Source organism: Coloeus monedula (assembly GCF_965178545.1).
Source record: "Coloeus monedula genome assembly, chromosome: 9".
NCBI classification, from domain to species: domain Eukaryota; kingdom Metazoa; phylum Chordata; class Aves; order Passeriformes; family Corvidae; genus Coloeus; species Coloeus monedula.
Window position 1 is genome coordinate 27,970,454 of NC_138789.1, and position 24,468 is coordinate 27,994,921.

A 24,468-nucleotide genomic window follows, 5' to 3' on the forward strand; every position below is an offset into this window, starting at 1 on the left:
AGGTGCATGGCAATAGAGAATACACCCCTGACCAGTGTCACTGGGGGAGGATGTCACCCCGGCAGGCGCATGGCAATAGAGAACATACCCCTGACCCGTGTCACTGGGGGAGGGCGTCCCCCCGGCAGGTGCCGCCCCCAGGGGGTGTGCCCCGCAGGTGTACCCGCGCCGGAGCGGTGTCCCCACCCCGCCGGTCCCCACCTGGCGGCGGCGGGCGCCGCTCCCGCTCCCCGCCCCTCGGCGGCCGGGCCCGCTCCCTCCGCTCCTCCGCTCCCTCCGCTCCTCCGCTCCCTCCGCTCCTCCGCTCCCTCCGCTCCTCCGCTCCCCGCCCCGCCGGCCCGGCCCTGTGCATTGTGGTCCGGCGGCGGGGGGCGAACATGGCCGAGAAGCAGAAGCACGATGGGCGGGTGAAGATCGGCCACTACGTGCTGGGGGACACGCTGGGGGTCGGCACCTTCGGCAAAGTCAAGAGCTGAGTACCGCGGCCGCGGGCGGGGCCGGGCCGGGCCGGGTGCGCCCCTCGCCGCCGCCTCCCTCCTCCCTCTCCCGCGGCCTCCGCGCCGGCATCCCCTCCCTTCCCTCCGCTGCCGCTCCCTCGGCGGCTCCTCTCAGCATCCCCGGGGGATGAGAGCGGCTGGCGGAGCCGTGTCCGGGGCACACGGGCGGGGAGGCGGCCGCTGCCCGCGGCGGGGATGCGGCGGTGGCGGGCGGCTGGTGGGAGATGCGGCGCTTGCCCCTCGGTGGTCCGGGCTGCCACAGCCCCCGGAGTCCGTGCCGCGAGCAGGACCCACCAAAACTTTGCTCCCGCGCTCGCAGAGAGGCGATGGGGAGGCTGAGGCGCGCACCGCATCCTGCCCCTCGGTGCGGGGCTGCGCTCCTCGCCCCTTCCCTTCCCGAGGGGCGGCAGGTGCTCCGGGCGGCTCCTGGAGCCGGGAGCGAAGGGGCTTCGCTCTGCCGCCCCTCCGAGCATCGCCCCGCGGAGCCGAGCGCGCCCCGCAGCCCCGCAGCGGCTCCCGCGGGGATGGAGGGGCCGGGGCGGGCAGGGAGGAGCGAGCTGCGGCTTCACCTGGGGAAGGGAGGGCTCCAAAGCGACATTAGAGCACCTTCCAGTGCCTAAAGGGGCTGCAAGAGAGCTGGAGAGAGACTTTTGGCAGGGCGTGGAGTGGTGGGACGAGGGGGAATGGCTTCACACTGACACAGGGCAGGGTTAGATGGGATATTGGGAAGAAAATCCTTCCCTGTGAGGGTGGGAGGCCCTGGCACAAGTTGCCCAGAGAAGCTGTGGCTGCCCCATCCCTGGAAGTGTCCGTGGCCAGGTTGGATAGAGCTTGGAGCAACCTGGGATAGTGGAAAGTGTCCCTGTCCATGGCAGGGGGTGGAATGGGATGAGCTTTAAGGTCTCCTCCAACCCAAACTGTTCCAGGATTGCAGCATGGGGGAGATTGTGTCAGGTTGGGGTTCCAGACAGGGATTCCTTGGCCAGTCATGCCAGAGCAGCCAACTGACATCCTGAAGGCACCACCTTTGCTTTACCTGGCTGTGAGGTTTGCAAATATTTGTATTTCTTTTCCCTGTGAATTCTGCCATTACATGGAAATTTCATTTTTTAAACAAGATACTAAAAAACCAAAAAACCCAACAAAATTCAGTGTGTTAGCTGTGTTTACCAGTAGGAAATAGGTTTAGCTTGAGCTGGGGGAGCAGCTGCCCCACCCCACTAGGATGCGGCCGGGCAAAGGGGTACTGTGCCTGGCCTCAGCACCTGGAGTTTTAAAATAAACCCAAATTGACAGCAGATGAGGGAAACCACCACAACCACTGCAGCGAAGTCCACCTGTGACCATTAATCACGCCCCTAAAAATATATTGCTGTGTTTAATTCCAAACCACAAATTTACTGTCTAAAGAATTATCAGAATAAATACTTCTAACAGTAAGGACCATTTAAATCACTCATGTATACTAGCAGGCCTCAAAAACTGCTCTAAAGGCAGGGTCTTTTTTCCTTGCAGACCAATTTAAACCTTCCAACAATAGTGTTTTTTTCCTTAACTAGCACAAATACCCCCTGCCCCACCTATGACCTGACTTTGGTAAAAATGGACATTTTCCAAAGAAATATTTCAAATAACATAAAAGAGGTTTCCTAGCTCAAAAATCCTTTATAGATGACTAGTACCCTTTATATGGTTTTTTTTTTTCCTTAATATTTTGCCTACAACTGACAGGTTGAAGTTTGTTCTTGAGACTGGGACCTGGAATGAAGAAATGGAATCTCCCATTTATAAAGAATTACAGCATTTTGATCGAATTGAGCTTTAGAAAAACTTGTATTCACATGAGAAAAGTAAAGAGGTTTTTGTCAGTTGATTCAAGCATGGTGTGTTGGGTACAATAATTGCTTTTCCAGGGAGAAGTCAGGTGCCATCAGTGACATTTCTTGCTGCTGATGTGTTTTCTTCAAACTCTGCCTTGCACAAGGCTTTGGTTTTGGCACTTTTTCCTGCCTTACTCCTCAAAGTTAAGAAATCGTAATTTACAGTTGCTCAGGATTATTGTTATTAAGGAAATAAGAAAATGGCAATGAAAGGGAGGATTTAGTGACATGGGGGTACGAAGCAGAGCTTGAACTCACGGCTGGAGCTGAGTAGTCATTTTGAGCCATCAGAAGCCAGAGACATGAAGAAAAAGTCCCTGACTCGCTGGGTCATCAGAGAACTGATCTTCCTAAAAAGTGGCTGAACACTGCAAGAAACTGTTTTATTCTAAGCCCATTCAGTTTCTTGATCTCATTTGCAGGAAGTACACACAAGGCACAGAGGGGAGTAAATAGGTTGGCAGATGAGGGCAGGATTTTGGTGATAGTACTGAAATCCCATCTGGAAATGGTGATGAGGACACAGCATCTGTTGGAAGAGAGGAAGGTGGCAGGAGCTGAGGTGGTGGATGGATAGGAGGTGTCATGTCAAGGCTTGAAGTTACCACACAGCATTTTTACCAAATATAGTTATTTTCCCTGTCCCCCAGGCCAAAGGTAAGAATAATTTGCGGAAATAGAACTGTGGAGAAGATCTTGGATTTGGAGTTTAGCAGAGCCTTGGAGGAAGGAGGTGGCATGTTCTTCCCTGAGGGTTGGTAAGAACAGATTAGACAGACTGTGTTTTCCATGGGCACGTCCCACCCTGTGGGTCCCCAAAAGCTCTCCTGTGACCACAGCCCTCACAGCTAGGTTCACAGTGGGTGCAGCCTGGAGAGCTTCAGTCAAAATCCAGCAGAGTAACCCCAATATTTTTTTCCATGTGATGCCACCCATGGCATCCCTGGGGGCCTTGGTGGCTTCTTTCCCACCAAAGTGACCGATCTGTGGTCCCTCAGTGCTTGGGTTGTGGTTATGTTGGTTGTGGTGGCACCTCCACGGGCTCCAGTCGGGATCAGATCCCATTTTTCCCAGGCACTAAATTGCTGCTGAAAGGCAAACTTTGTGTCAGAGGGAGGAGGAACCAAAGGAGACTGAGCAGATGAAGGAGAGGGAAAGGCAAGTGCCACCGGGGCAGCATTAATACAGCATTGCTAAATATATGCTTTGGATGGATTTCATTTTTAACTTTGGGCTGAGATAAGGGCCAGCAGAGCTGATAGGAAAGGAGTTTCCTCTCCCCTCCATAAGCTTCTACATTGCCCTGAAGCATTTGCAAAAGTGTTAACTGCTTGTGCTGCCTGAGCTGGTAGGATAAAGAAAGTGAGGTAAAAAACCCATGGTGTCACGGGGTTTTAATTGTTATCTGTGCTCAGGGTGCTAGAATCATTATTCTTCCTCATTTTTTTTTTCCTTTTATAAAAGTAAGTAAATGAGAAGTGTCTTCTTTCTGCTTTTTTAACCTGAGAAGGAAGGAGGAGGTGTCCTCTCCACCAGGCAAGGCCACCACTGCCCACACTTGGGGTGAGGATCCTCGTCCATACCTATGGGAGACATGGGACCTGCCCCTCACTTCTGGGATGATCCTGGGGGGTCAGAGATGGTGACTCTGTGAGCAGAGGGAGGGTTGTCCTTACTGCCCATGTCAAAATGCCTGCAGCTACAGAGAGCCCTCAAAGGCTTAAAAGTCTCCCACCACATATAAAATTTTGTTCCCTCTTTGTCTCTCTCTCACCGAGTTCAAGGAGGCTTAACAAGTCACTGGGGACAGAAACAATAATATCTCTGTATCTAATGCTTACTGTAAGCAGAAGATGGATTACAAAATAGGCTGTTTATTTTTAATTATTAATGTGTTTGTGCTAGGAAACCTTCGCAGAGTTACACATTGTTTGTCACGGATGGGAAAGGGGATGAACTATTTGGCAACAGTATTAAAAACAATAATTATTCATTCTGGGCATGGCCTTTTTTTTTCCCCCAAGTGTATAATAAAAATTTTTCAAAGCATATGCTGAGGCAAGGCCAGAAAGTGTTGTCCTGAAACAAAGGGTGGCAGAAATCACTCCTGGTTCAATGAAAAAACTTCGCTTTACCTCCCTGCAGCACTGCCCTGCTCTCCTCTCCCCAAGGATTCACCAGGGAAAATGCCTCCCTGGATGATTTACAGCACTCTCCTTGCACTGCACAAGGGGAATTATCTGCCTCCTCCTGCCCTCAGTTAATCCCTAAATTGCATCTCTGCTGCAAAGCTGAGTTTATTTTCATTCCATCATCCAGTAGTTTTAAGTATTACGAGGAATAAAATGGACATGCAAAGTGGTGCTTTAATTTTCAAGGGCAGTAAAGTGTTTTATTTTTAGGATGCTCTTATTGAGGAAAGAATCTCTGGCAGGTCTTATCTGGAGGCTAATAATAGTGACCTGGTGTGCCCTGAGTGCTGCTGCCCTGCCCTTCTCACGCCTCCTGCTTACCCTGGGTGCTTCTGATCAGCTCATTAGGGCTGCCCAAATTACAGGCTCTAATAATGTAATAACAGGGTTTGCTCGCAGTAATTAACTCCTTGCACCGTGTGTTAGTACTGGAAGGGCGACGTTCCTAATTAGAGAGCACAAATATTTAATGCGAGCAGGTTTTCCTGTGCAGGCTTTAGGAGCCCATCCATGTGTCACCCTGTTGAATATCCCATTAGGAAACGCTGAGAAGGGGCAGCTCATGGTCTGAGAACCATTTTTGGATATAAACACCCCATTTTCAAGCAGTTTCTGCTCTCAACTTCAATACAAATCTTGCTTCCTGGGAGCTTTTTATTTTTTGCGTGGTCTGTTTATTGATAACAAATGGAGCCCCACGCTGGATTCGTTTCACATCATTAAGTGCAATTCCCCCAGTGGCAGTGGGGCTGCTCCCAGTTTGTGGTTATGGGTTTTTCCCTGAACACAGGAGACAAACATCAGCGTCTCAATGCACCAAGTGCATTTAAAAAAAACACCTCGTATTGAAGTTTGTATCTTTGCTAAAAGCAGAATTTGCTCCTGCAGTCCAGCAGTGTTCCTGCAGCTTCTCATCAAAGCAAGAAGCACGCTGGAGGGAGTATAAATAGACATTCATTTTAGTAATGCAAATCCTGCAGTCCTATTTTGGGCAGGGAAGATCCTTATACCGTTTTTTAAAAAAAGAAGTGTGATGGTCCAGTTTTAAGACTGGATTTATGGGGAATTTTGCCAACCAGTGTGTTATGGTGGAGATTCTCCTCTGCCATTTAAATATATCTGTTTCTGATTAATCTAGTTTTTACATGCTATAAATCCTTGCAAATTAGCTTGGGGTACGACCTCCTCCAGCAACTCACTTTGTTTTATTTAGTGGAGTGGTTTTGGCAGATAAGTCCCCTCTCTTCTGCCTCTATGACTCCTCTGGGAAAACACTGAAGAGAAAAAAATTTAGAAATATTTCACACCCCCATCTTTTGCTTTTTTCCCTTCAGAAGTGGCTTTTTGCTTATAGTGTCCTACACTGCTTGAGTGAATCCTGCTGCACTGTTTAGTGACTTTGCAATGCTTTCTCTCTCTCTCTGTCTCTCTAATAGTTGGTGAACACCAGCTGACGGGGCACAAAGTAGCAGTAAAAATACTGAACAGGCAGAAAATCCGCAGCCTGGATGTGGTGGGGAAGATCAAACGAGAAATTCAAAACCTGAAACTCTTCCGGCACCCTCACATTATCAAACTGTGAGTACCCTCCCTGCCACATGTTCAGCTGCTCCTCTGTGCACAAAGACCTCTCATACACACTTAACTGGGTTGCAGGAGATGGATTAGAGCAGTAAAAAATGTGTTTGGCCAAGATTTTTTGTGTTGGAACATCCACTGGCACAGGTTGCCCAGAGGAGCTGTGGCTTCCCCATCCTTGGAAGTGTCCCAGGCCAGGGTGGATGGGGCTTGGAGCAACCTGGGATAGTGGAAGGTCTCCCTGCCCATGGCAGGGGGTGGAACTGGATGGGCTTTAATGTCCCATCCAACCCAAACCATTCTGTGATTCCATGAATTGCAGCATGGTCAGGCTCTGAGAGCGAAACCTTGGCCTCCAGTCAATAGGATTTATGTTTTAATGCACTGATTATCCAGAGCTTAAAAGAACTTTTTTTTTTTTTTGAAATTTATTATTCAGACATAAGTTTTCAAAGTTGCCACTTTGATGAACCTGAGTTTGGGTCGTAAATCAGCACCTGCACTGCAGCCTCTGGGATTCCTGCTCAATCCCCAGTTTGTGCAGCCAGCCCACATTAATGAGGCACTCGATAATATCTTTGGCATTCCTATAAAAGAAAGCTGTTGAATGGTAACTGCAAGGGTAAGTTGACATTTAGGTCAGCCTTAAAGCTGGCATGAGATATAGCAAATACCTGGGACTTAGAGGCAAGGGAAAACAAATTCTCTCTACAGTTAAATAACTAACCATGCAGCAGCTGTTGACTTTAGAGTAACTTCACAGTTCCATGGATTTATTGGAGAACAGATTGGTATTATTTCATGAAAAAAGCACCAGCAAGGCTCCTCAGCTGTGTGCCCAGCATCCTGCAAGTCAAATCCTGTTCACACATTTGTCAAAGCAATTAAAATTAAATCCAGTTTGACAATACCTGTGTCCTATGGTGCATGTTGCACTCATGAAATACTGTGATAAAGATGTGAGAAGACTGGGGCACACAAACCTCTTTCAATAAGTTTTTAAATGTATGTAAAAGAAATATTGGGGCAATTAACTGTAACTTAGATGTCTGGGTTCAAAGCTCTTCAGAAAATTGAGGTTGATGCTATTGGTCTTTATGGGACTATCCCATGTTCCCTTGCCAACCTCTGAAAATTGCTGAAATCTCTTTGTTTCAAATTACAACCCAGCTGTAAAAATTCAAGAAATTCATCTGCGAAAGAAAGGAGAAAAAAAAAAAAAAAGAAGGAGCAAACAACAACAAAACAATGAATCTGTAATAAAAGTGAGGGAGGTCCCAGCTGGTGCTGCTGTGAGTTCCTGGGGCTGCATTGACCTCAGCTGATCACTGGCAGTTTATTCCAGCTGGGACACTGAAATGCCTTTGCAGCAGTCAGGGATCATTTTGAAAGAAAATGGGGAATAAATCTGCAAGTTGAAGGTGATACTCTGGGGTTTTTTTCTCCCCATTCTAGAACACAGAGGGTTTTAATATTTGAAAAATAATTTTGGAGGGAGTGGCACCCTTTTTGTTTCTGTACCTATTCAGAAGAAGCTCTCTTTAGTGCCTAGAGTTCTTCATGTTCTTTTTTCTTGACTGAGGGAAACCAGATGGATCCTCTCCTTGCCCCCAGCTAACCAAGCATTCATTTCTAAAGCTGTTGTTGCAGATTTTACCCAAAATGGAAATTTGAAAGTCAGGGCAGTCCTAAATGTGATAAGATTGCCTGGCAGATATTTCAGAGGATTATTTAATAGGCTGAAGGAAGATCATAGGTCTGGAAGAGAGGTCCTTTCACAGACAAGTGAAAGATTATACTGGAAACAAGAGACAGCTTTCCAGAAGTGGAAAGCAGTTACAAATGCAAGATCCAAACAAATTCTTGTTTGTAGCACTGATGTGGAATTAACAATCTGTTTAAAAGCCTTTCCCTGTTCTTAGTTAGGTATTTTTTCTAAATCTGCTTGTGTTTTTTGAAGGTACCAGGTCATCAGCACACCAACAGACTTCTTCATGGTCATGGAGTACGTGTCCGGCGGGGAACTGTTTGATTACATCTGTAAGCATGGACGTGTAAGTGCCAGTCCCAAGTCAGCCCAGACACTTGTGTGGGAAGAGGATGGTGTTCAGGAGCAAAATGACTGCTCAAGGGAGCACAGTTAAGGTTAAGGCCCAAAATAGAAGTTGCTTCACAGCAACCCCATCTGGGGTGTCTCGTCCTGGCTCGCACGAAACTTGTGTGTGATTTTTAGCAACGTTCTCAGACATATCCCCAAACCAAAATATCCAAGGTAATGTGTTTCTTAGGGCAAATATTTGGAAGACTGGCTTATTTTTGTGATTTTTAGTGATGGGTGGCCTGTCAAAAGCCCCATGTTTCGGCAGTAGATTTATGGTATGGGAGGGGAAGACCACTCAGTGTGGGCTCTGCCCCAGTCATTCACCTCTCCCAGACCCCCCCTTGGCTCCACACCAGGTTCTTTGAAGACTTTTCAAGGATGTGGCTTATCTGAGCAGCATTGTCAAATGCCAGCAGTCCCTCTGGGTATAGATCACCTGAGGTGTGGGTTGAGCCTGTGAAATGGGAGATTTTGGTTACAAAGAAAATCACTGATGTCTGCCCCATGAAGGAGTTGCAGGCAAGGAGGTAAAAATGGGCCAAAGTGGACATCCAGAATAAGGGTTCAGGTGAAGGATCAGCCCATCACATGTTCCCTCTCTGTGCTACAAAATCAATACATTTACAGTAAATTGCGTTAGAGTAGTGCCATGGTCAATGGAGCTGACTCAATTTTCTTTTCTATGTTCTGATTTCTCACACATTTTAGCCATCTAGATCTTTTCAGAGACTAATTTGGATCCTTTCTGACCCTCTGCATTTATAAACTCAGTTTTTCATGAAGAGAGTCTTTTGGAATTTGTCACTAAAAATAGTAATTTTAAATATAGTTTCTCTAATATGGCTCATACAACCTTACAGCTATACAGGTAATTAAAATCACCACAGTATTCCAGCTTCACCTGTTGCTTCCAGAGGAAGTCCATGAGGAATTGCTCCCAGCAACATCCTCTGTGGTGTTTTGTCCATTCTGGATCTGTACCAGTCCCATTGGGACAGCAGGCCATTGTCTGATAGGTGGCACCTTTAAATACTTGTCGACAGCTCAGCCGAATTGAGGTCTCACCTTTCATCTCTGGGCTGCATCATTTGCAAACACTGGCACATTTTAAATGCAAGGGTGAGAAATCTGCTTTATTTGCTGCTTCTGGTCGCAGGCACACAGGGATCTTCTCTCTGCACCCTGCAAGCTTTTAGCTCCTTGCTAAGCCAAACCTTCCCTCGCCAGCTCTGCATGCACACCACCCTGCAGGGCTGCTCTCTTTGCTGTTCCCACAGGTGGAGGAGGCAGAAGCTCGACGCCTTTTCCAGCAGATCCTCTCTGCGGTGGATTACTGCCACAGGCACATGGTTGTGCACAGGGACCTGAAGCCAGAGAACGTGCTGCTGGATGCACACATGAATGCAAAGATAGCTGATTTTGGTACGTGACCCCAGCAGCATTCCAGAGGCGCAGCCAGCGCCGCTGGAGCGTGGCCGTGGAGCTGCCCTACAAAACCCAGAGCCTGCTGCCCCAGCCACCACCAGCTGGAAAGCCCACACTTACAGACACTGCCCTTCCTGCAGCAGCAGGGATTGTTTGTTGCAGGCTGCTTCTGTGCTGGCACTGAGAATGGAGCAGCGAAGTAATTTGTAAATCTCTGCTGTGTTTTAGTGTAATCACCCGACGTAAAATTTACCTCATTTATTTTTGAGGCAGACTCGGTGCAGCTAATTTGGGGTGAGCTGGCTGTGTGTGTTTATTTTGGTGCATGTTCTCCCTCTGTTTGGCCATGTGCTCTTGGCCTCAGTTCATTTTACAACAAGCAGTAACAGGAGTCTTTAAGTGGCATTATGGATTGAAATCCATTAAAATACCCGGGCTACCAAGTCTGTCCTGGTGAGTCCTTTCTAGCAATGTAAATCCTTCTGAAGACTTACTCATGTCACAGCCCCACCCAATTCCCATGTGAAGTAAGAGCACTGGGATGAATTATGTTTCTTTTCTTCCATGCTCTGGGATTTGCAACTTGGAGGAGCAAAGTTAGCCAGGAGTGAATATTTCTTGGTTGGGTATGAAAAAAAACCAACCAAACAACAACAAACCCAACAACAACAAAAAACCCAACAACAATAGTAATAACAACAACAATAATAGTTTTCAAATCAGCTCAGAGGGGTCTATCTAAATTGTATCAACAGTTCTCTTCCAAATATCCCACTCCACTTGCCTGCCTCTCCTCTGTGTGACACAGAAGAGTCCATGGCTGGACTTTCAAATCAAAAATCAGTATGTAATAAACATTTTCTTTGTAGGACTGTCCAACATGATGTCAGATGGTGAATTTCTACGCACCAGCTGTGGCTCCCCAAATTATGCAGCCCCTGAAGTCATCTCTGGAAGGTAACACATTCCATTTCTAATCAGACTCTATGTGAGCACATGGGCTTTAAATTTGTTCTTAGTATTGGAAACAGCTTTGCACATCTAGTAAAAGCAACTGCATCCTTCCAACCTGGATTTTATGTTTGGGTGAATCTGTTGGCAAAGATCTGAAGGTTTTCTTGGTTATTTTACTTCCTAGTAGCTGTAATAGCAAACCGTGTTTTGCTACAGGTGTTTACATTGGAGGAATTATTAATACCAGATGTTGACTGTTTATATTGCTAATTAAAGAGGGTGAAAATGACTCTTTGGATGCAAATAGTGAGGTTCCAGGTGGAAAGGCTTTTCCAGGCCACCCCCTCCTCTCCTGCCCACCTGCAATATAAAACACAGTGTTAATGAGGAAAACCATTCACTAACAAAAGGACCAGGAAGATCTTTAATCACTTCACAACACTTGTACTGAAAATACTTGTCTTCTGGTTCCTTAGGCTTGAGGTTTTGGCTATGGCAGTAGGTTCAACATTCAGAGCTTTATTTTGAACTGATTCGTTGACAAACCTCCTGTATGGTTGCATCTCTCAGCATGAAACATCTGTACAGCACATGGAGTGTTGAACACACTCCACAAGGTTGGACTGGACTTCCACGTGTTGATACAGAAGTGTTGCCTCCTATATTTTACTGTCAGGAACAGAAATTACATAGAAAGTACATTTTCCCCTAATTCTCTCTGTAATAGCTTAGCAAGGATTGCAAATATAGGTTTTCAAATTTTTGGTCCTCTATATGGTCCTTCAAACTTCCCATCTCATTATCTGCCCCCTTTTTTTTTGAATCTTCCTTTATTTTTCCTAATCCAATGTCTTTTTGCCTATAAGCGTAGCTTTTAAATAGAACATTTTGTTCAGGATGTGTTTGCTGTGATTATGGTTATTTTATCCTTGTTTACACCAGAGCAAGTGTTGGCAGAGCATCCTAGGAATTAGACTAACATCCAAAAACCCTGTTGTGGCTACAGCTCTGTGTGTGAAATGAAGTAAATCCTCATTGACAAGAAGGGGACAAAGCCAGAAACTACTGGGATTCCAAGAAAATAGTCATAGTATTTCCATTTCAGTGAAGGCCAGACACATGTTTTTCAGTTTTTGTAGGAGACAAGGCACACGGCAGACCAGCAAGAAGGATTTAGTCCCTGAGTGTTCCAAGGGTACAGGCAGTGCAGCTTAGTAGCAACAAAAGTAAGCAGGAAAACCAAAACTGAGCCCCCATGTTGCCCATTTTCACTGGCTGCAGCTGCATCCCTCCCTCATCACTCCCACCTACAGTCTCAGGGCTGCCTGAGTTTCATGCCCCTGCTCCATGTGCCAAGCTGGCCTCTTCTCAGAACTGTAGCAGCGTGTGAGAGCTGCATTTGAGGGGAGCAGGCACAATCCACCCTCCCTGCCTTGCTGGTGGGTGTGTGGGGCAGGGGGGAGCTGACTCCTGGCTCCTGCTGCCTTCCCTGCTAGAGCACAGAAGCAGTAGAGTGTGACAGCTCAGGCTTCAGGGCCATGAAAGTGCATCTCATTTGGACTTAAAAATCAAAAAAAATGATCAGGCAGTGCAGTTATCAGCAAAAGAATCAGGCTTCTGATCTGTGGGAGCTGGGCATGGAGGCAGGGCTCAGGGGGCATCCAGCTGATCCTCTGCCTTTCCAAAATGACTTTGCTGCTGTCCCTGGCCTCAGCAGGAAGAGCCTCACCCTTGGACAAGCAGACCAAGTGTTTTGGGGGTGTTCAGACAATGGCCACGTGCATGACCAGCATGGTTTCTACACTGATGTGTCTGCGGTGATGCTTTTCAGGGGGAGCATGTGCAGGATGCTGAGGTTTCACCAAGAGACTTCTGTGTTTGCATTTCAACCTCTGTATTTTGGCAGGGCCTCACAGCCCAAGGGGAAGTGTTGCCTCCCAAAATCTCTGGGGAAGCATCAGTTGTAGCAAAAAGAGATAAGCACACCAAACAAGGAGCAGCAGAACTGTATATCTGGGGTGTCCTGGGTTGGTGATGGCAGAGAGCACATTTGGCAGCTTGTCAGAAGCAGGAGCACTTAGATACCAGCAGACCAAAAATAAACACTCAGAGACAGAGTATCTGCTGCTGTTTGATCTGCCTCGTTCAGTGAACAGAAATTTCTGGCTGAGCCCTCGGGGCAGAGGAGCAAACAGCCTGGCAGGGCTCTTGGAAATGTTGGGTTTGGCCTTTTCAAGAGTTTGGTGGAGGCAGGGTTGTACACAGGAGTGTGGGCAGCCAGTGCTGGCTCTGCCATTCATTTCCCTGAGCAGTTTTGGCTGAGGCAGATTTGGTTTGAGGGGAACCACATGAGCATCCCTGTTGTGGGCTGGAGCTTCTCCCCTGGTGGAGCTGGCAGGGGGGTCCCCCCACCTGCACCCTGACAGAGGAGAGGATGGTGGTGACACATTTCTCCTGTCCTTGCCCTCGTGCAGGCTCTATGCTGGCCCAGAGGTGGACATCTGGAGCTGTGGTGTCATCCTCTACGCCCTCCTGTGTGGCACTCTGCCTTTTGACGACGAGCACGTCCCCACCCTGTTCAAGAAGATCCGTGGCGGGGTGTTTTACATCCCAGAATACCTCAACCGCTCCGTGGCCACGCTGCTCATGCACATGCTGCAGGTGGACCCCCTCAAGCGAGCCACCATCAAGGACATCAGGTGGGCTGGAGTGGGCTGTGCCTGTGGGGGTCTCTGGTGTCCTGGTGACTGTCCTGAGGGTCACCTGCTGGCAGGTGGGCAGGGTGGTTTTCAGGAGTAGTCAGCTAATCCGGATGGTTTTTGTCCCAAGTGATTCAAGGAGCAGCCCTGCGCTCTTCTGTGCTGGCTGGATGATGATGGAGATGATGAACAGGATGAGGATTTTATATATATTTTATACCTATTTAAAATTCTATTTTATTCCATTATAAAATAGCCTCAAAAATCTCTTAACAGCACTTAGCAAAACCAGCTATAGCATCCAATAATTCTAAGAACTTAATATCCACCAGCCCTTTTTCATTACTTTATTTCAAGACCACGTCCCTCTGGGTACCAGATAAAGAGGGTAATCATGGTACTCACTGTATATCCAATAGAAAAGGAGGAGACACCCAAGAATTTCTAATTTAATATGTAAATATTGGATGTATTCCATCTAGCTGGTGTGCTAAGCATAAACATAAATATTACTAGGACTTCCAGGACTTCTCAGGTTTTTAATGCATTTTCAATGGACAGCCTTAACTTTACCCTTCAAGTAAACCCATGCAGACTTCCTTTTTAATTTCTTAATTCCTTAGGATTAGAGGACTTAATTACATGTTAGAGCAGCAGCACATGTGGTGAGATTACAGTCAATACACAGAACCTATAGACAAGGCACTGTATGAGTTTTAGACACTTAATTAAGATTCACCTCATTGTAAATCGGTGGGAATTGGGTACCTGGGTAGCTTGGATGTTCTGATCTCCATCAGGCCCATGGGAATCCCAAAGTGTGAAAATCTTGGAAGTGCTGAGGTCTTACTTCCAAGCCCAGTGTGCCGAGTGTCATCGCTGTCCCAGTACCGGGCTGCGCTTTGCTCCCAGTTCCTCAGCTGGGCTTTATTCTTGGCCGCTCGTGGTTTCCCCGCCTTGCCCCGCACAGAGCTCACGGTGCTCCCCTCTGCCTTGCCCAGGGAACACGAGTGGTTCAAGGAGGAGCTGCCCAGTTACCTGTTCCCAGAGGACCCTTCCTACGACGCCACGGTCATCGACGACGACGCGGTGCGGGAGGTGTGCGAGAAGTTCGAGTGCACGGAGTCGGAGGTGATGAACAGCCTGTACAGCGGCGACCCGCAGGACCAGCTGGCCGTGGCCTATCACCTGGTCATCGACAACCGCCGCATCATGAACCAGGCCAGCGAGTTCTACCTGGCCTCCAGCCCCCCCACCGGCTCCTTCATGGACGACAGCACCCTGCACATCCCTCCGGGCGTGAAGCCGCACCCCGAGCGGATGCCGCCGCTCATCGCCGACAGCCCCAAAGCCCGCTGTCCCTTGGATGCCCTCAACACCACCAAGCCAAAGCCCCTGACTGTCAAAAAGGCCAAGTGGCACCTGGGGATCCGCAGCCAGAGCAAACCCTATGACATTATGGCCGAGGTGTACCGGGCTATGAAGCAGCTGGACTTCGAGTGGAAGGTAGGGAGTGCTGGTGCTCTGGGGTGGGTTTCCAGCATCCTTTTCCCTGTAAGCTCAGGGAGGTTTGTAAGCGTGGTTTCAGCCTCACCTGTTTCCAGATAAGTGCCCCCACCTTGCCATCATCTCTTGCTATTCCTTGTTAATGCAAACTCTCAATGAAGGTGCCAGCTGTGCTTCGGTGTCTGTGGTGTTTGTTTATGGCGTGAAATAAGGGGTTTCTTTCTGAGTGCTCCGAGCCTTTGGCTGGAAAGATGATTCTTCCTCGTTTAGCTGCAGGGTTAAGAGGAGCTGTTCACATTTCTAATTTTAGTGGCTAATTCCTTGCGAGGTCATCTCGAGTGCTCCTGAGCAGAGGAACTCTCATTATTTCTGCCTGGTCCTGTCAGGACTGAAATGCTGAAATGGCACAGTATGCATTGTCCTGAAGGATGCACGGATGAGGGGCAGGGGGCCTTGAGAGCAGGATTTGTACCATGAGTATGATGGCCTTGTCCTTGATGGAGATGCTGCAGTGCTCGTGGATCAGATGTGTTTTCAGACACTTGTTGCTTCCTCAGTTTAGGGCTCAGCTTCTTGATTTAAACCCAGATGTTTTAGTTGACAGTACTCACTGCAGGTATTTCTCCAGGGCTGTGCAACATTTAGTCACAGTCTTTTTCAAAGTTGGAATAATAAATCCCTAAGTTAGCCCTGGATCTCTGCTGCCGTGCCTGACTCCCTAAATCCTGGTGCAGGCCCTGAGGTGAGCCCTCCTAACTTGTGGCCTCCTGACTTGTGGCAGCAGCGTCGTGTGAGCATTGGGAGTGAGGTAAGGAGAATTTCAGCCCAGATCTTCATCACCAGGGGAGTTCCCCTCCTCCCTCCAGGTCCCAAGGGTTGTACTGTGTGAATTTCACTGTGCTGCTTTTTAAAAACCTCCTGGCTCCGCCTTATTTTTGATAATATTACGTCTTGAAAGCCAAGTAGCTTCCAGAAACCCAATTTCCCTGCACCAGCCAGGAGATGGACCGTGGCCAGGTGCATTTGCCCACACCAGCCAGACATTTGTTAGCTGCATGGTTTTGCAGAGAGTGAACAAATCTGCTGTACTTCTGGTACAGCCTCACAAACCAACTCAACCCAACGTCTTTGTGTGGGCAGTGGAGCTTATTTCGTACGAGGAGATTTCACAATAGTCTTTCCCACCCTAAGAATAACTTCAGATGTGACTCTTCGTCAGAATTAACTCTCTCATCCACGCAGTTGCTTCATAAATATAGTGCAGAGAGAAGATCTCATCGTAAATGAGATGCAGCAGATTGTCAGGTGGGAGGCAGCAAGGGGAAATACACAGCTCGAGGCTGAGCCACAAACACTGGGTTTAGCTGTGCTGGTGGAAGAGGTTGCCCTGCCCAGCTTGCCCTGGTTTCATGGACGCTGTCCTTCTATGTGGGTCCACGAGTGGATTTTTTGGCTCATATGGCCATGGCTGCTGGTGAGGGAGGAGCAAACATCAGTTTTGTGCCTGGCAGATGGGTCACTGCAGCTTCCTCTGCCGGCAGCTGGTGAATCAGAGCCTTAAGAAGAATGTTTAAAGATAGGAGGAAATGAAGCCATTTGCTTAAGCTTACAAGCATTGTCCTTTTGAGAAGCTGTTTTTCCCAGAAGATGTCTTGCTCATATTTAAAAAAAAATAAGGAAAGAAGTGTTCCTGTTGCTGCCTGGAATCTCCCTGCTGAGGGCAGGCTTCCCGTTGCAGGTGGTGAACGCCTACCACCTGCGGGTGCGCCGCAAGAACCCCGTGACCGGCAACTACGTGAAGATGAGCCTGCAGCTCTACCAGGTGGACAACCGCAGCTATCTGCTGGACTTCAAAAGCATCGACGGTGAGTAGGAGATGGAGACACATAGAAGGGTGAGGCTGGAGGGTTAAGAACCATCCTCTGCATTTTGAAGCGCTTATGTGGCTGTGTCAAGTTGGTAAAAGTCCTTTCAAGCCGTTCGCCTTCGCCGCTGTTCCCATTTCCTTACCACACCCTCATTGCAGCTGCCAAACTAATCCCATTTTTTCTCTTTCCTTTCTTTTTTTTTTTTTTTTGTTGTTTGGCTTGTCAAGACGAGGTGATGGAGCAGAGGTCTGGCTCCTCCACGCCCCAGCGCTCCTGCTCGGCCGCGGGCTTGCACCGGCCACGCCTGAGCATCGACGCGGCCGCGGCCACCGAGTGCCAGTCGCTGATGGGCTCCCTGAGCGGCTCCTTCGTTGGCAGCATCCCCTCGGTGCCCCCACGCCTGGGCAGCCACACCATGGACTTCTTTGAGATGTGTGCCAGCCTCATCATGGCCCTGGCCCGCTGATGGCACCGGCCCCGCCGTGCACTGTGAGGATCTGCGCCGGCTCGTCCGCCCCTTGTTCCTTTTGCTTCGTTGTTCTTCCTCCTCCTCTCCTGACCACCCCACAGCCCGTGGCACAGAGCCAAGCCCAGACCCAAAACATCCTCCCCTCTGACAAGGCAACGAGGAGATTAACTTGGTTTCTCTCCTTGTGCCTGGTGAAATGTATCCAATACCCTTTTTTTTACCTAGTGAACCCCATGGGAAATGTCGAGGCTGTAAAGCAACAAACCTATCACCAAGTTTTTGGAAAGCACCTTCCCCTGGTTCATCCTGAGTTAATGGAGGCATAGCCAAACTTCCTGCAGGGAGGTTGATGTCTCCCCATTGCTGTGCAGAGCAGGGGCAGGATGGGCTGAGCCAGGTGGAAGGTGTTGACCAGGAGCTCCATGAAATGGAGTGGAGGGTGATGAAGCAGCTCTGCAGTATTCACACCCAGGTACTGGCCTCTCTAACACCTTTGTCCCCAAAGCAGCAGCTGCTTAGATGCTTCTGCTCTAGTGCAATATGACCTCCCTCCCCTCTCTTTTTCCCTCTGCTGGAGATGGGGAGGGAAGGTGGGATGTGCAAAGGTCCTGTTGCAAACCTGCTGTGGGGAGGCCTCCCCGTGTCCAGTCTTTGCAGAGGAGTGTCCCTAAGGTGCTTTACCTCCTCCCGAGAGCTCCGGACAGCACTGACCTGCTCGCCACGTTCGGAGCTGAAGGCAGATTGCCTTTTTTCCAGCCCTTAATCGCCACCTCCCTCCAACCTGCTCCCCCTCCCCTGCCTCACCACGGGCTCCAGGGGCTGAATCCCAAGCAGGGTTCAGGTGAGCAGGGGACAGGATCCGGATCACCCCCCTGAAAACCCAGCGCTTCACCTGAGGGTTGGGATCATCACTGAGCCATCAAGAGCCATCAGCACCGCACAGCTCCGGAGTGCTCACCTCTCACCTTTCCCCTAGGAAGCTCTGCCTGTTGTCACCTCCCTCAAATCACTGCCAAATCTGCCTTCCCTGCTGCTGGAGACTCACTTCCCGTGCCCAAGGGCTCTCCCGTCCTGCTGCTGCCCACTGGACTGTGACCCTCGCCGCTCCGCTGACCAGGCAGGGATATCCCAACCCAGAATTTTACTGTTCCTTTGCTACTGGCTATCTGAAGGATGGGATTTTATTTTTTAAGACAAACTGCGGGGATTTTTAATGTTAAATTCTTGTTACCTGAGGGTAAACCCTACTGCATGTGTGACTTCTTTGTTTAAAAGAGTTATTATTTTTTATGACACAGGATTAATCTAATGGGCAGCGTTGGCATCTTGCTTGGGTTTGACATGGTGTTTAATTCCATTTACTTGATTAAGAAGTAATAGTCTAATCAAGGAACAAATGCTTTATGAAAACCTTGCCAAAAAAATCCTGAGGGGGGGGGGTTTGTTTTGGGTTTTTTTTTCTTTGTGTTCTGTTTTAAGAAACAAAGCAAAGAACTTTTGCTGGTCCCAGGTATGCAGTCATTCAACTTGAAAAAAAATGTAATCTGTCTTTTTGATAGCTTCTTATGACCCCTTGAGGTTTTTTCCTAGGGTTTTGGGGTTTTTTTTTTGGTACAGTTGCACTTTAATTTATACTTTCTGCAAGTTTCTATGAGAAGCAAGGAAGAGAACAACACATTACGCCTTTTTTACTGATCATTTAAGGTAAGACAAACACGGGATATTTTTGCCATCTACTGGCAGTTAAATGGACCTTTTCAGCTTGAAGTCCCTTTTTTTTTTAAAAAACCACAGAATTGCCTTACTTTTGTTACAGATTGTGCTTGGATCCTCACTAACGTGACTTTACAGCTCCAGTTTTTCCAGAAGCCGCACAAAGTAGAAAGCTTCCCAGAAAATAGAAAAAAAAAAAGAAAAAATCAGTTTTGTTGTTAAGCTCTTGAACACTAAATCCAACACAGCAGTGGTTGGACTATAAACCCACAGCAGAACAGCTTTGTTTTTAAAAGAAATACTGGAAATATTTGTAGTGCTCCTAGGTTTTGTAATGAGCCTTTTATTATATTATGATTTTTAAATAAATACTCTGGGGTGGAGGATGGCTTTGGTGCTGTGCCTGGTGGCTGCCAGGTGATTTGTGTCCCCAGTGCTGTGGTGTGAGTTTGGATGGAGAATCCAAACTCCTGCATGCAAAAAAAAAAAAAACCCAAACCCCACCCCAGAGTCAAAGGTGAGCAGCACCCAGCCCTTCAGCAGCTTTTGGATCAAGGCTGAGACACAAGCAAAGAGCCCTGAATGGTTTTGGGCAATGGAGAGAAACCCCTTTGGAAAGGAGCAGGAGCAGCTGTAGGGGCAGGCATTAATTCCCATCCAGGAAACAGCAATGTGTGACATGTATTTGAAATGTTGAAGGCTTTTCAAATCTTCACTCCCAGCTGAGCATCTTGCCAAATCCTGGAAGCCCCTGTAGCCCTCTTGGTAAGGGGCTGGTGTGTTACAATCTGGGGCTCAGGAGCAGGTAGATGTACTGATGTCTTTTTTAAAATTGACTCTTGTCCTCTGAGATTTCCTACCCAGCAGAACTAATAGTACTAAGCAGCAGCACATGCCCTTGGGAGGAAATATTTGCTTCCTGGAGGCGGGTGGGATTTCTAGGCTGTAAAATAAGCCCCTTGTGGCACTTGGCATCTTCTCAGACCAGTGCAAACATTAACTGCTATGTGGATCTGCAAAACCAGTCCTGCCTGGAAGGCAGTCAGAGTTACTCAGCTTTCCATATGGGCAGACACAGAGATGAAGCAACTTCCGTGCTCAGGCTCAGCAGAGGCAGTGGAGGGAGCAGGACTGGTGGAAGCACCTCCTCAGTGACCACAGCAGATTGAACAGTCCATCACAGCCTTACCCAAATCCGTGCTGCACTTTGAAATACTCTGAGGACTTTCACTTCTTTTTATTATTTATTTTACCTTCAAATAGGCTGTGTTCTGTTTCCCAGCTGCAGAGGAGCTGCTGACCTCCAGTTACATTTGCCAGAGGAAGAGTTTAACTTTCACACTGTGGTCAGCTCTTTTTGAGTTATGCTGGTACATGCACAAGTGTCGGGAAAAGCAGGGTAGACAATATTTGAACTACAGAAACTTGAATTACTCCAAGTGCAATTCTTCAGAAGCCACTGGACAGCTGTGCTTTGCAAGCCACAAACTCACCCAGACGTTGCCTCAGCCTGAGGGAAGGGAGAGAGAAAATGCAAAGGATAAAGTGTTCAGATAGGCTCCAACAGCAACGTCCAGCTCCTGGATGAGTTAATTCAGAAACACCTTGTGCTGTTCTTGTTGGAAGCTATACATATGTAAATATTATATATGCATACATGCATATATATAAAACATAGATGGCACCCCTGTCATTGGCCTCTCAGCTTTTTTCTTCCAGTAGGGCAGGAGTGTGCCCTGGACACTGCCACTGCACTCTAATCCCGGCCTCTGAGAGGAGCTGGACAAAGGGGATGCTATTTTTACACCCTCTTTTAGGTAAAGCCCATGAGTAGCTTAGCTGACCCCATCAGGCTCAGCATGGCCTTGGCCAGGGATGGGAGGAGAAGTGGCATCAGGAGCTGTGAGAATTCTGCCCTTCCATCCACTCTGGCCAAAGCCCTGGTGACGATGGGGTTTGGGGCAGGTTTATTTTCAGGAGCTGGAGCTGGTGAAGGCAGCAGGGTATTTTTTTCCCTTTAACAGGTCAGAAATGCATCTTCAGCTGTGTGTCCCGTTTAGCATTTCATGAGGTGTGTACAAGCACAGGGGAGTATACGGGCAGTGTTGTAAAAACGTGAGCCGGCTGGTTAGTGTGTGATGTGTGTGCGTTTTTGTGTGTGATTATAGCGGCGTTCGTGTTGGAATAGATGAGGTTTGAACAAAATAACCCTTCTGGCTACTCCTTTTCATTTCACTGCTCTTTACTGTCAGTGTGCACCCCTGTAGGAGAAGAGGGACCTGTGTGCAGGACATGAACTCGTGCCTTCGCTGTGCGTCGGGACTGCTGGAAGTGGCAGCTCTGTTTCACGAGGTGCACAATTTCCCCAGCTCATGCAGAATCCCCCCGCTGAGACATGCAGGCCATGTTTCTAAATACTTGAAGTACCATTTGTTGTGCAATTATTTGGCTTCACCCTTTTATTAGCTGAGAGGAGAGAGGGAAGAAGAATCGCACATCTGGATGAGCCAAACCAACCCCCGCTCAAGCTCCTGCTGTTTCTTTCCTGGAAAGTTTTAGGATCTGGTTTTGTTCCAGGTATATGATGTACCTTACTAGAATCACCTTTCTTAAGGTCTTACTTTGGTATGGACTTTTCATTTCGTGCTTTCCTTTGGCTTCCTTAGCCCTCCCCTTATATATCCCTTTTTCATCATTCACTTACAAAAAAAACCCAACAGCTTCTTGTAATTCTGAGCTCCCAGTCTGCCTCCTGGCCATGGAGTTAATGATTCAGCCAGAGGTACCTCACTCCCATGCCTGAGAGACAAACTGGGTCTCAGAGTTCCCACGTTACACCTACTGATGGAACACTGACTTTTGCAGAGAGCACACCTGGTATTCGATGCACAGATCTTTGCCCGTTTTAATCGTCAAAATTAGGAGAACTGGACTGTGAATCAGAGCTCTACCTGCAAGCACGAGTACACTTTTGGTGTTATAACAAGTCTGTTTTCAACAAAAGCCTTGAAGTTCCTGCTGAAGCTGCCTTAATTTAAAAATCAAAGTTTATTTGTAAGACTCATCTCTGGTTATTATTTTTTTTTTTCAAGTTTGGAAATAGTTTATTTATCCTCATCTCACAAAGCTGTGAAGTAGATCCTGTAGCCATGGTAATATTTATTCTTGTTGCTGAAAGCATGTTCATGTGTTCTGTATCATGTTATACCCACGTGGTTTGTACTTCAATGCATTTGTTTTGGTTTTTTTTCTTTTAGAGCACAAAGGAAAACTGCATCCCAGGATATCTGTGGTGTCCATGGCCCAGCATCTTTGGGCAGACAGACCTCAGCTCTGTGAGAGAGGTGAATGGACTTGTCCACTGCAATTTTTAAATTCATACTCTAAGGAGTATTTATGATTTATAATATTATGTATTTATGATTTTTAAAAAAAAAAGATACTGAACTTTAAAAAGTTCTGAGTAGAAGCATCCCTTCAAATGTATCAATAACATGAAGCTCAGGAAAAAAACCCAAAACCCTGAGCTCTATGAACACTCCATCCTTCTTGATATTTTCTTATTTTGTCAAATGAGGGCCTGAAGAGGGTTTTGTTTTCCAATTCATGGCTTTAGTACTTTCTGTTATGGAAGGGCACAGAGCCCTGGTTCAGTTTTGTCCTTTGTGCATTAGATAATCACAACAAAGCCTTTTTCCTTCCATTTATGGTGTGGAAAGTGTTTCTCGGTGTACTGCACTGCATGTGATAGCTGTCTCCATGGTTGACATTTGCACTTTAATAAACTCAGAGATGAAAAGAGATAAAAACAACAAATCCTTCGAATTTCCTTGTTGCACAGTCCCCTTTCTGCAGGCTGGGGTTGGCTGGTGGAATTTCCCTCTGGAGGTCCTTGCACGTTCCAGCTGTGGGACCACGGATGCCCTCCGTGGTGGGGGGCGTGGTGGGGGGCAAAGGGGTGGGAAGGGGAGGTAAAATTTCCATGTGGATAATTTAAACAGCTTCTCCAACCCAAAATCCATGCCAGGAGCCAGGCCCATGTATTTACATGTGCTGGCTCAGATCTTCACTCCTTACACCAAGGAGTAAAGAGAGAGAAGCATTTTAAAGACATCATGCAAAAATAACCTTTCCCTGCAGAAGAAGTGTTGGGGACAAAGCTGGGGACCCGTTTCCTCTGTGCCTGTGATGCAGGAGGATGTAAATCCAGTTAAAGCACACAGCTGCAGGGAGTGCTCCACATTTGTCCCCATCCTCTCCCCTCTTGACACAATTTCAGTTCTCCCTCAGACTCGTCACCTCACAACTGTTATCATGATTATTTCCCCTTTGAGGGGAAACGTGGAGGAACAGGTTTTAACACTCAGATGAGAAGTGGTTTAGGTTTTGATGTGGTTAGGATGTATCAATGAGATTATATATAAAAGAAAAAAAAAAAAAAGGATGAGTTTAATTTCCTGACCAATCTCTTGACCTAAATACAGCCAACCTGTGGTTTAATTGAGGAAGTCTAAGTTGCTGTATCTACAGCATTTTTGTATTGTCTGGAGTCAGCCCATAGCAAGCTCATTTCTTCTGTGCATGCATTGGAATGTGTCCATGAGGAAAAAAACCATTTCTAAGGGTATTGCAAGGCATCCTTGCATTAAATCAGCTGCCACTGGCAGTGCAGAAGTTTGTGTTTCACAGGGATTTAGGGCAAAACCCCACAAGGACTGTGTGTCACCGCAGCGGGATCGGGGCCGGATCACGTCTGTCACAGGATATAGGGGGAAGATTCCTAAAAAAACTTAGCATAAAATAAGAAAAACTTGTTAAGTAACTTCCTTGGGAGGCAAAAAAGAGCTTGCACATGTGGCTAATACAGGATTTGCCCGCAGTGCTTACACAGGGGGTGATGAATAGACCTCATGACTTGTGAACGAGCGCTGGCCGGGGAGGAGGATGAGGAAGGAGTGGAGGAAGGGGGCGTTTTCTTCAAGGTATTAATCCTAAACATCACCATGGAAAAAAACAAACGTGGAGAAACCATCTCCAGCACTTCCCTGGGGCCGATTCCCTGCAAAGGGATGGAGGTGAAGGGCACAGAGCACATCCCAGCCTGTGCCAAAGCCAAACACGCACTCCAGCTCCCCAAACTCTCCATCCCCACCAGAAAAATCCAAATATTTGGGCTGGCAGGGCTGCAAAGCTGCGCATGCTTACAGGGGAGTGCTTTATTTTTATTTTTTTTTTTGCTGCAAGGATGGATGCAGGCCAATGCACTTAATAGTGACCACATGGTAAAATAAATAAGAATGCCTGTATAGACTTAAAAGTAAATGTTAAATATTTGCTCTGGTTTTTTTACTGATGTCTCCTATGCTTTGAAATGGCCCTGTGGAAAACAGCACTTTTATTTTTCTTAAGCATGGAACATTTAATAATTTCTAATTAAAACATCTTACATTTTTAGGATATTTATGAGAAAACTGATATGGGCTCTTAAAATGTGCCAGGCAGGGGTAAAAGCTGTACACTACAGTCAGGTTTTAAGGGTTTTCTTTTCTTTCAAAGCCATGTAAAAACTTTATCCCCATTTTTTTT

General features: G+C 47.4%; 1 protein-coding gene across 9 annotated transcripts; it reads left to right on the forward strand.

The window, feature by feature from the left end:
- Positions 1-204: 204 nt before the first annotated feature.
- Positions 205-22,651, forward strand: PRKAA2 (protein kinase AMP-activated catalytic subunit alpha 2). 9 transcript variants are annotated; one of them, XR_014226676.1, is made up of 11 exons: positions 205-471; positions 6,006-6,147; positions 8,108-8,201; positions 9,526-9,670; positions 10,543-10,630; positions 13,102-13,326; positions 14,328-14,832; positions 16,571-16,697; positions 16,928-20,953; positions 21,135-21,234; positions 21,349-22,651. XR_014226676.1 is itself a non-coding variant. In XM_082287673.1 (10 exons), the coding sequence occupies exons 1-9, from the start codon at positions 378-380 to the stop codon at positions 17,164-17,166; spliced, it is 1,659 nt and encodes a 552-aa protein (XP_082143799.1). In that variant the 5' UTR covers positions 205-377; the 3' UTR covers positions 17,167-17,189; positions 18,146-22,651. The 9 variants fall into 9 exon arrangements, 4 of the variants coding, with proteins under 4 accessions (XP_082143799.1, XP_082143798.1, XP_082143800.1 ...); XR_014226678.1 differs by having other exon boundaries at positions 16,928-20,699; positions 20,907-20,953; positions 21,135-22,651; XR_014226674.1 differs by having other exon boundaries at positions 16,928-21,459; positions 21,748-22,651.
- The last annotated feature ends 1,817 nt before the right edge of the window (positions 22,652-24,468 follow it).

Excerpts from the sequence above, each read along its gene's own strand:
- PRKAA2 (XM_082287672.1), top strand. The coding sequence starts at position 378 with ATGGCCGAGAAGCAGAAGCACGATGGGCGGGTGAAGATCGGCCACTAC. Across the intron at positions 472-6,005 it reads CACCTTCGGCAAAGTCAAGA|TTGGTGAACACCAGCTGACG; the intron begins GCTGAGTACCGC and ends TCTCTCTAATAG. Across the intron at positions 16,698-16,927 it reads GGACTTCAAAAGCATCGACG|ACGAGGTGATGGAGCAGAGG; the intron begins GTGAGTAGGAGA and ends TGGCTTGTCAAG.